Below are 10,115 nucleotides of genomic sequence, written 5' to 3'. Positions count from 1 at the left end.
ACAGAGACGCACAGTAGTCGGCTTTCGGCGATCGTTCACGGCGCGGCACTCGGTACGCGGCAAGGCAGTCACACCGGGCAGCAGACAGGCCGGCGACTCAGAGTCGCGTCACCGGCGCTACACCACCTCCTATCCGGCTCCAACGCCCAAGCACGAACCGGACTGGATGCTGGGCAAAACGATCAGAAGGCGTTACATTGTACAAGAATGAAGAAAACTCACTGATCTGCGAACCGAGTTAACTTAAGGGCGGGTCTTTCCCTTACGACAGCGGCTTTCTTTCTATGTTCGTACGCCCCCCCCCTGGTCGGGGGGAAGGAGAAAAGAAGACGGTGGTCGGGCGTACCACACCCGCGGCAGAAGCTGGTCAACCGGTTTCGCTGCTGATATGGATGTGCAAGTTTTCTCTCTTTTATTAGGTTTCTCGGAGTGTAGCCGACACCGGTAGTTCATCACACGCAAAACTGTCGAGACCCCCTTCCCCCAGGCTGGACCCTGAGTAACAACCTAGCTCACATCCCCGCTCCAGCTCCATTCTGTGTAGCGCTTTCTCCCATGGAGGACTCCGTCTACTTCCGTTCATAAGCCGACGCCAGGCCAAGCAGGGTCGACGGACAGTTGCTTCCCATCGACAGCTGTGACCGCGAGGGTTCTTAGCACAGTGTTCTTTCCTGTATTGCCGGGCCTGTGAACACCGTAACTAAGGCCGCCACTTGGATGTGTTCTGTCTTTTAGGTTTATCCGCTTCCCGTATTTTCTTCCGGTTGGAATCAAAGATGGCAAAAACCCACACGGGAAAGAGGGGCGCGGCGCGTACCGCTGGTGGGAAGAAGGGCGTTGCAGTGAAGCCGGTCAAAGTCAAGTTTACTGTTGATTGCCAAAAACCTGTCGATGATAACATTCTCGAGGCTAAGGGTCTGGTACGTGCCCATGTGGTTGTGGCTTTCTTCGTGACGTACGACAGCGAATCAGGCTTGCTTGACTTGACGGGTCGGTGCACGCTCGCCCCACGTCTTCTCCAGGGAGTCTCCCGATTGCAATGCCTTGACGGAGACAAACACCTGAATCCAGTGTGGGCAGTGGACTTTGTGAACATCAGTTTCGGGACTGGGCTATCAGTGGCGTGATTTTGAACCGATTTCGGGTCTTACATTTTCCGGACGACTGCTCTGCAAACAGCGCTGTCTCTGCCCTCTCGAGTGTGAACGAGCAGTAAATTTGTAGGCCAGCGGAGCCGAAGCTGGTATTAGTCGGCCGCCCTTGACTAGAGGAGTGTGACGCTAGAAAGACGACAGGTACTCATCTTTGTAGCCGTTTTTCGCATCTTCTACGCCGTGCGACAGCGTTCGTTACGTTCTCAAAGTGTATGTTTTTCCACTGTGGCAGGCCACAGGGGGGCGCAAGAAACGTGTGGTTGGTAGCCCGTCTGTGGAACCACTCGGAGGACGAGTCTGATGAGCCCATCCGTACTAGTGTAGGTGTATTATTCTGTATGTAATACAGGAAAGGTTTCTACAGAGACACATCAAGGTTAACGGGAAGTGCAACAACTTAGGCGACAGAGTCCAAGTTACGCGTGAGAAAGCGAAGGTCTTCGTCACTGCTGAGCTGCCTTTCTCGAAGAGATATATCAAGGTAAGACGGTCGTTTCCCCGGAGGCGTGTTTGATTCAAGTGTTTTGGCGTTGGAGTAGATCGCTTTAGATGGAGAAAGCACAGGCACTATCTTCACCTCTATACCGCAATCGAGCGACGACAGTTTCAAATCTCCCGGCGTGCGGCGGGGGCCATTTCGCGACGGTATGTCAAACTCGTGTCCGTTGTGCCAGTTTACGTTGGGAGTCTATGGTGCCGTGGTGCATGATCTGAGTGTTTTCTTGGCTGTCTTTGTAGCTTTTGTGAATGCGTCCGCCTGCTGGTCTTACGACGTGGGAATATGGCGGGGCGTCGTGGTAGAGGCAGCCGCGGTGCTGCGGGCGATGAGGTAATCAGTACGGCTACAGATCGGGCTATTACGTGTCGACGAGCCACTGGTGTGCTGCGAGTGATTCTGCGTCAGTCATGTGTCCGAAGACAGCGGGACGATGTGTGTGTTAACTTCACAGTACTTGACCAAGAAGTACCTGAAGAAGCAGATGCTGCGTGACTTCATGAGGGTCGTGAGCAGTCGCGACACGGTATACGAGCTTCGATACTTCCAATTACCGCAGGACGACGATGAGAACGCTGGAGCGTGAGGGAGGTTCCGTTGGCCCCCGTTGCGTTGCTTTTGTACTGCCGAAACGGGGTGAAATGCTGTTGCTATGTAGAACCCACGGGTGGCTTCCCTCATCTGTGAGTGAAGCACCCACGATCTGTTGTTTGGCGAAACTTCATAAACTGGGATGTGTAGTGGCGGCTCCCGTGGTGTACCACGTTCCCTGGGGTGAATGAGTGAAGATACACCAGCACTGATACCGAATCCCCTCACTCCCGGAGTGCACTGAACCGTAAACTGATTGAATGCTGGGGGCCTGGAGCGGAGGACCCGCAACGCGTCACCCCCCTGAACATTTTTCGCGTACCCGGCTGGACTCTGCCGGACGCAGCCGAAAATCGCGTTTCGTCGGGTCTCGGCCCGGCACCCGGCGCAGGCAGGCGGCAGCTTCATTTAGCCTTTTCACCATTCCAGGATCGTGGAACTGAGACTACACTACACGTGTCAGTACAAAAACTTCGACGGGGTTGCCGCTTGAGCACTGCCTGGGAGACGTCCAAGGCTTAAGTTGTATATGAGCGGAAGCGGCGTGTTTTACTCGCCCGTATCCAGGCGTCCCCCAGTGATGCCCATCAAACGAGGCACCGGAAGGTGCAGCCGCCGCAGATGCCCCCGGCTAGATATACAGCAGTCCCTCAAGGTATCTCTTCACGGTCAGGAAAGGCAACATTCGTGAAGCCGTGGCAGCCAGAGGTGATGATCACCTGAGTACCACGTAAGCGAATACTTGCCGGGGCAGCTCGCGGACGGCCTTCTCGCACGACAGTCTCGGAGCATGTAAACGGAAACACGGCCGTAGGGAGTTCGACAAAAGTCCGCTCTTTCCATGAAGAATCCTAGGATGTACAGCGACACTGTGGCCAAGAAGTTACACCGGAGCGCCTGGGCGGGCGGTGACAACTCGATACCACCACGCCGCCGATTCAGCAGTCGACCCCGTACTATCCCTGAAAACAGTCAGGCCAAGTGAACTCACGACAGAGCTGCTCGCTTTCCTCTTAAGCGGCTGGCAGACGATGCCCCTCTCGCTCCGACCCGGATCCAAACTCTTTGCCGCTGCTCCCTAAGGCGGGCCAGCACCTTGACAGCATGAACTCCGGCAAACAGACTGAGGCGCCTGCGGCACACAACGGCACGGCGCAGTTTCGGAGAAGCCGGGCAGGCACCGGGCTGTGTACGCGTACTCACTGCTGCGGCCATAGAGAACCCCCCCTTTCTGTTCAAGGCGAGCCTTACGGGCAAGTCCCCTGGCGGGCACTGAGAGCTCATTCGTTCGTCCGGAAGTATCATCAGCAACCCCCCAGTCAACCGACAACAACTCAGAACGAGACCCTAGCGGGACTCGGAAACAAAGCTCTTCCACGTGCTGTGGAATCTCCACGTATCGATCAACGTACACCATTGCTGGCTTTTCTTTGAAAATGATCTTTTCTTGGTATATAGGTTTCAGCTTGAAGATAAGCCGCTGCTCGATACTCTCCTGGGGTGCGTACTGCGTACAGCAGCTCATATCCCGAACTTCATACCTATCGACGCACTGTGTACAAGGTTTCCTGATGACCCTCTGGACTACCTTTTCGACAACCGGTACCTCTTGCACCCTTTCTTTAAAAATTATCCTTGGTACTAGCTTCTCGACTACCTTGACTATCGGTTCCTCCACATACTTCACCGCAACATCAACTGGCTGGTACGCGCCAACATGCAGCCAGCGCCGCGACGTCTTCTGACCCCGAAGGACAGGTGCTAGCCTTCGGCTTTCCACGAAACCCTGCTTCCATGCTCCGCTGTGAGACAAGCCATGAGCTCCCATCACATAGCCCTGCCGGCTCTCTTGGCGGTCAACGCAGCAGGAATTCATGGCTGGCGAGAGGCCGACCCACCAGGAAGCAGCGGACGGCCAGCTCGATAGTAATACTACTTGGCTTCAGATTTGGAGCAGGTGACAGCAGAAGGCCCACACCAGCCAGCCTGAATTCACACGCAATGACTCCTGGATGAACCACACCTTCCGTGGCCGTCGCCCCCAGTGACACCTCTAGGCCTCACACGTCTTCCTGGCCCCAATAATGTACACGGTTGTGCACCTTGCAGCGCGGAAGATACTCAGTGACCGGAGGAGTGTTGGCAGTAAGAAATGCTACTGCCTTTATCAAAGCAAAATCACACAGTAAATGCGGCCAGCCGACACCCTAGTGCAGCGAAGGGCCCGGAAATTATTGCTACAGCAGAAGTTGAAATAGCGGCCCTGCGACTCGAGGGTAGAGGCCATCAGCCATGGGAGCAGCAAGACTTGGTGAAACGATACCCACCTCACACGTAGAGAAGGCAAGGAAAAATATTTACACGTGAAGCTCACCCTGCCTTCGAAACAACGACATGCGCGGACAAATAGCGGACGACGCCGCGACAATGAAACGCGTTCAACCGTAGCTTTTCTGTGAATGGCCTGTATTTTTCCTCTTCTGACCTGTCGACCATTAGCTCGCTGGGCATGCAAACGACCCAGCGAGACATCTGCAAGGCCAACACCGCGGGTACCCCAACCTGGTCGGATGACTTTACCCCCTAGTTTCGTTGCTCTCAACTATGAAACAGAAATAGCAAGTTTCGATCCCGCCAGGGCAATCAGCGGGAAGTCGCTTCGGGTGCTTGCTGCCCCGCTGCGCTTCCAGTCCTCTTTTTTGGTCTCCGAGTCGCAAGACCTCCTAACTGTTTTTACCCTCCCCCATTCTGGGTTTTTTGCAGCCCCTGCGTCTGGGTTAAGGCGTGGCCGGGTTCCGAGCTGGGCCTGGTTTAGGGAACGTTTTTACAAGCATCAACCGAGCTTTGCTCACCTCCAGCCGGACCTCGGGAGGACTTGAGCGGCGGGCAGGCTGCACGTGCTTCCCTTAGCGATGGCAGTCGTGTACATTAAAGCGTTGGTGCTCTCGATTGCGCTGTCGAGAGAGCTCGGTCGCCTCGCACTGGCTTCCTCACAAGTCTTCGTTGTCGCTGTCTCTGCGACGGGTGCGGCGGTAGATGGAACTGTCGACCCGAGGCCCGTTCAAGCGCGGTACGAGACAGTCGCGGGAAGCAGTTTTCTCGACCGTGGAGCAGAGCCGGACCAACAGGCTCCACTTTTGCTAGCCGCTGGGGCCGAGAGTCCTACCGCTATCATCCGCGCCCCACCTCGAGCCGAGCCCCGTTCCCCGCAACAGGCTCAGTTCCTTGAACGTGACGACAGGTTTTTTGTCAACCGAACAAAGCAGCCTGAGGAGTACTCGGTTACCCCCCCAAGTAGACACGTAGCATTTCAGGTTCAATCGGATGGAGTGATTCCTCCTGCATCTCCAGAATCTCTTGGAGCGTCGCCGGCCTCCTCTCTCCTGACAGTTCTCCTGAATGTGTTTCGAACTGCTCGGCTAGACACCGGCCACGGTTCCGAATCAATTCCACCATTCATCTCCGCAATGGACAGTTGGACCGGACAAAAACATGACAATGTGGCGAGACCGGCGCGGAGCATCCTTCCACATCTTTCTCGTGAACGGGCAGTGCCCCGGGTTGATAGGATTGACGTTCAACCATCGCCTTTGTTATCCCCTTGGCTTCAATTACACGGTTCCCCTTCATCTTTTGCCAACATTGACGAAGGCGTTGTCTCCAGCCTCCTCTCCACAATTCAGGCTTTTGTGGAGAATGGCATGCCTCTCAATGAAGCTATGGAAGACGCTGTCATGGCGGCAAACCTGACGGCCGGTGATTACTGTAGGGCGCGTAACTTCAAATGCATCAACCTCTCAGGTCTTCTTGCCGAGCTTCCTGAGGTCATGGAGGAGTGGCCACTGTTTAAGCTTCTTGCCGGGGTCGCTCAAGGGACCGCGGAAGTCGAGGTGACTGGACTTTCTCAACATATCCTGACTTCTTTCACTGCTCATTTGCGTTGTGCATCCCGCTGTCCCTTTTCAGGCCTCTTTGAGTGGTCGGGCAACCGACAGTCAATCTCTGCCAACCCATCGCAGTTCTCAAAGCTTTGATTCAGTTCCCTTCACCCGACTATATGAATACTCGACGGAGGATCGAGATGCATCTTGGCGTTTGCATTCGTCCATCGTCTTCCCTGTCGGCGTTTTCATCCGATCGCTGGACGGGGATCTACGGGGCTCTCTCGCCAAGGTGGATGAAGCTCTCTCTGTTCTCGCAGAACCATCAAGCATCTCATGGTCTCCTACCTACTTCAATGCAACGTAAGACGATAACGTGACTCAGCGTCGATCCGGCTCTGTGAGCGGAGGGATGGGAACATCAGCTGCGCAGTTGGCGAGGAAGTTTAAGGGGGCTGAGATGCTATTTTCTCACGAAGTTTAGCCTTTGGACTGGCAGTGGCGCAATACCAAGTAGGAACAAGAGTCTGCTTGGCTTCAGCAAGCTCAGGTTCCTTGCTTCTTCCCATCTGGCATAGGTCGTAAAGCAGTAAGTGAGATCAACAAGCACCACTTTCTGCGTGCAAATTTTCGTGTCCCAAGGCAGACGACGCAGCCTGTTTACTCTTTTTTTCCCGAACTCCCGTGCCCAAACAGCAAGTGTCTTCTCCCACAAGAAGAAACTGGTTGTGTGGGATCCTATGTGGTGAAGGTCTGATGAAGCTCGGACGGACTCTTGTACTATGACAGAGCGGCGCACACAGGACTGTCTAGCAGGCTGTAAGGAGTTCATGGTCCAAGTGCCCATCCCACCCTTTGATCTCGAGACGACACTGATCAGGCGCCAGGCGGCCCCAAGGATACCGGGTAAGACCGATGGGAGCTCCTGAACTTCTGACAGTGGTATCGAATAGCTGGGCTTACTCGCAGCTCTCTCGCAACAAAAGCTCTAACCAGTTTCTGACTGTATGACGGTGCCGGCAGAGGGAGGTCTTTCCTGTCTGCGATACGTGCTTCAGAGAAACTTCTCCTGTGGGGCTTCGACCTGTCGTGCCGTTCCACTCTAAGCTGCTCCCAAAATCTTGAACAGATAGGACCTGAGTTATTCGATGGCCTCTACGTTTTAGAGAATCAAAATATCAACCGCGCATTGTACACCAGAAGACTTCCAGGCGCTCCCGTTCGTCTAACAGACGGAGTGGAGGTCAGCAGCATGCATCTGATCACCGTCCACCCTGGTGGCAGGGAGGCTGGGCATCTGCCTTGGTCCGCGATCCTACCCGACGGTTTCAGCCTCAACGTGAGTGCAAATGCAGAGTCAGTGCTGAGCGGCCGGGCCTGATTTCCCGGAGACACGTCCCCGGTTAGTAGCGCCACTATCACGTCCATCGAGTACCCGCGACAGTCTATTCTGTACGCTGTCCGGCTGGCCCGAAGAGGCGGCGGCTCCTGCCACGCAGTAAAGGGGCGGGGCTTTGTCTTTGCTGGGGAGACTGAATTGGTTGGGGGCATGGACAGGACTGGCCGGAAGGGTCTGCGATCGAGGAAGGATTCTGGAGTGAACAGGACCAGACACCACCTTCCATATCATACGTTAAGGATTTAGCGGGCAAGTGTGGAATGTTGTCGATGTGTGTACGGCTGCTTCGGAAACTCAGGCGTTGGGTCGGAAGCCTGTCCCATACGCGTACGTTCCCGCAGAGGAAGTTCTTCCGTCCAACCACTCCGGCTGTGGGGAACAAGCACCGCCAGATGCGCCTTTCCCGCTATCCTTGTTATCCGGCCTGACAAAATGGCACTTGGTTCCGCCGGGCTCAGCATCCGAGGAGGCACGTTTTTTCCCTGCGCTCGTGAAGGTTAGAATTCTCGGAAAATTCTACTCAAGGTCTCCTGTAACGGTAGAATTGAAAGCTTTGCTCCGTTCGCATAGCCAGACATTTGTCGACCGCAGAATGGCGCGAAGGACTGACAACGCTGCCCGGGTGAGTTGGGTCTTGCCGTCTCTTCCGCAGCACAGCAGGAGTGTGGCGTCTGCGTGACTGAATGTGGTGCAGATAAGGTATCAGGAAGAAGGCCTCTGAAGGGAGCAATTTGCTTTGGCGGACGCCCATAAGAAAGCGCCGACCAGCTTCTCTCCTCGCATTTTCGTGGCCGTCGCGGTAGCGGAGGTGGGCCGCCGGACTGGGAGGTTTGGTCGAGCAAGTGCCTTAAAGCTCTGTCCGGATGCGTTTTTCGGCCGACTGCAAACGAACGTTCGGTTGTAGTTTCTTGCCGTCGTGGTGTCGTCACGACTTCATCAACCTCAGGGAATGCCTCCGTGGCTTTGTAGGAGTAGCATTGTCCCCGCTTTGGACTAGTGCCCGGCGGGGGGAGCCGATGTCGAAACAGAAGGCTGTCTTTCTCTTTTCTGCGTTGCCGGCTAAGTAGCCGTGCGCAGAACTTCGCAAAAGCCGTCCCTTCAGTGGCGTGAGTGGGCCCTGGGCTTTTTTTGATATGGTGAATAAACTTGGAAGCCATTAGGTGTGGCCGACCGATGATATTTGGAGAGGAACTCGGAAATTCGCCCCGCTGCGTGTTTTCTAGTTACGAGTTATCCATTCACACAAAGGTCCCCGGTCTCCAGCTGTGTTTGCTGGAGAGGAAGGCGTGTTTTCGCATGGTGTAACGTTGTCGTCACGTGCAGAGGGCCTGCCATTGTAGTTGATTACGCTCGGCTTCAAGCTACAAGGCCGGCTGGTAGAAATTCAGTCTCTGAGTCGTCAGAGACAAATCCACGATCCCTGAGTCCCGCCGGCTGTGTCAGGCTTTCATGCCTGTACCCGCAGCTAGTGTGGACCTCTCTAGGTCACTTCTTGGCTTGGTTTGTAGGACTCGCTCCTTCGAAGGCGTCTCGCGCCGGGCGCTCCGATCCGTATTTCGGCATGACAGGTGACATCTCCGCTTGCTGTCAATCGGCAGGGTACATTTCCACTCGCGGACCGAAAGGCATTCGAGAAGTTTCGACAGAAAGATGTTGGAAAGTTACGTCCAGCGTACTCGTGTTCTCATCCCCGAGCGGGGAAAGTCTTTTTGAGTCTCTTCTTTGGAGCGGAGTTACCCACGGAGGGGGGTGGCCAGCTCCAGTTACGAGATAGGGGACAGTGGATATGAAATTGCAAAGCGATCAGTACCGTTGTGGGCTCATGCACGACGGGACTGCAGGCGACGGAGACCGATTCGAGCTGCGGCGCAGCATACACTAACGGGCGAGATGGTTACAAGTACGCAGAAGTGAAGTGGTGTTACGCAGGCAAAGGCAACGCTGCAAGTACTGCTGTACGGGGAGGAGCAGGAGATGTACGAACTAAGCTTCTTCAAAGTGTGACACCGGGTCCTGCAGCGGTCGAACAGGGGGTTTCTTACTCAGCGAGAAGACATTCAGGGTCTCTCTTACAGAAAAATGTCGGGCTCGAACCCAGCGCTGCGGAGCAGTGGTCGCGCTCAAAGGCTACGCGATGAGAGTGTTGGGAGTCCTTCCCGCTGGTGCTCGATTTGACCGAGCTAGGCGGGCGGGCCGGGATTAGCCGATGTTGGATGACCTCACTCCAGGTGTAACCCCCCGCTCAGAAAAATCAGAAGCTGACGTTCTTTTGTCGAGTGGTCGTGGGGCACTTCAGTCGATGAGACCCATCCTGCAGCATTGCCTCTCTCATGCATCTAGTTCTTCATTCAAGTGACCGTGCGACTGCAGACGTTTGCCTAGACGGCGTCTCCGAGAATTACCCGTCAGGTATCGGGCGCATCGTCCTCTTGAGTGCGGGAATAGCGACTTACCTTGAAAGCAGCTAAACTGGGAAGTGAAGGAGCGAGAGACAGGAAAACACGGCTCCAGTCCTGTGTAACACCGGGGTGGCGGCGCGCCGGTGCTCGTTTACTAACGGGCGGGGCACACGTAACGCCCTCGCTGCGACTCTG

The 10,115-nt window shown here is 55.3% G+C and overlaps 3 protein-coding genes across 3 annotated transcripts; 2 read left to right on the top strand and 1 right to left on the bottom strand.

Moving 5' to 3' along the window:
• The first annotated feature begins 195 nt into the window (after positions 1–195).
• CSUI_007653 (60s ribosomal protein) lies at positions 196–2,397 on the top strand. The gene is made up of 3 exons (XM_068067798.1): positions 196–920; positions 1,504–1,635; positions 2,105–2,397. Exons 1-3 carry the CDS (start codon positions 777–779, stop codon positions 2,234–2,236), a joined length of 408 nt encoding a protein of 135 aa, XP_067920228.1. The 5' UTR covers positions 196–776; the 3' UTR covers positions 2,237–2,397.
• A 266-nt stretch (positions 2,398–2,663) lies between these two features.
• Positions 2,664–4,712, bottom strand: CSUI_007652 (alveolin domain containing intermediate filament imc11). Its single transcript, XM_068067797.1, has one exon. The coding sequence runs from the start codon at positions 4,115–4,117 to the stop codon at positions 3,320–3,322; it is 798 nt and encodes a 265-aa protein (XP_067920227.1). The 5' UTR covers positions 4,118–4,712; the 3' UTR covers positions 2,664–3,319.
• Positions 4,713–4,838: 126 nt separating this feature from the next.
• Positions 4,839–8,558, top strand: CSUI_007651 (uncharacterized protein). Its single transcript, XM_068067796.1, has 2 exons — positions 4,839–8,017; positions 8,216–8,558. The coding sequence occupies exon 1, from the start codon at positions 5,154–5,156 to the stop codon at positions 6,273–6,275; it is 1,122 nt and encodes a 373-aa protein (XP_067920226.1). The 5' UTR covers positions 4,839–5,153; the 3' UTR covers positions 6,276–8,017; positions 8,216–8,558.
• The last annotated feature ends 1,557 nt before the right edge of the window (positions 8,559–10,115 follow it).

The sequence above is a fragment of the Cystoisospora suis genome (genome assembly GCF_002600585.1).
Source record: "Cystoisospora suis strain Wien I chromosome Unknown contig_4109, whole genome shotgun sequence".
Lineage (NCBI taxonomy): Eukaryota > Apicomplexa > Conoidasida > Eucoccidiorida > Sarcocystidae > Cystoisospora > Cystoisospora suis.
This window is presented reverse-complemented; position numbering and strand designations above follow the sequence as displayed.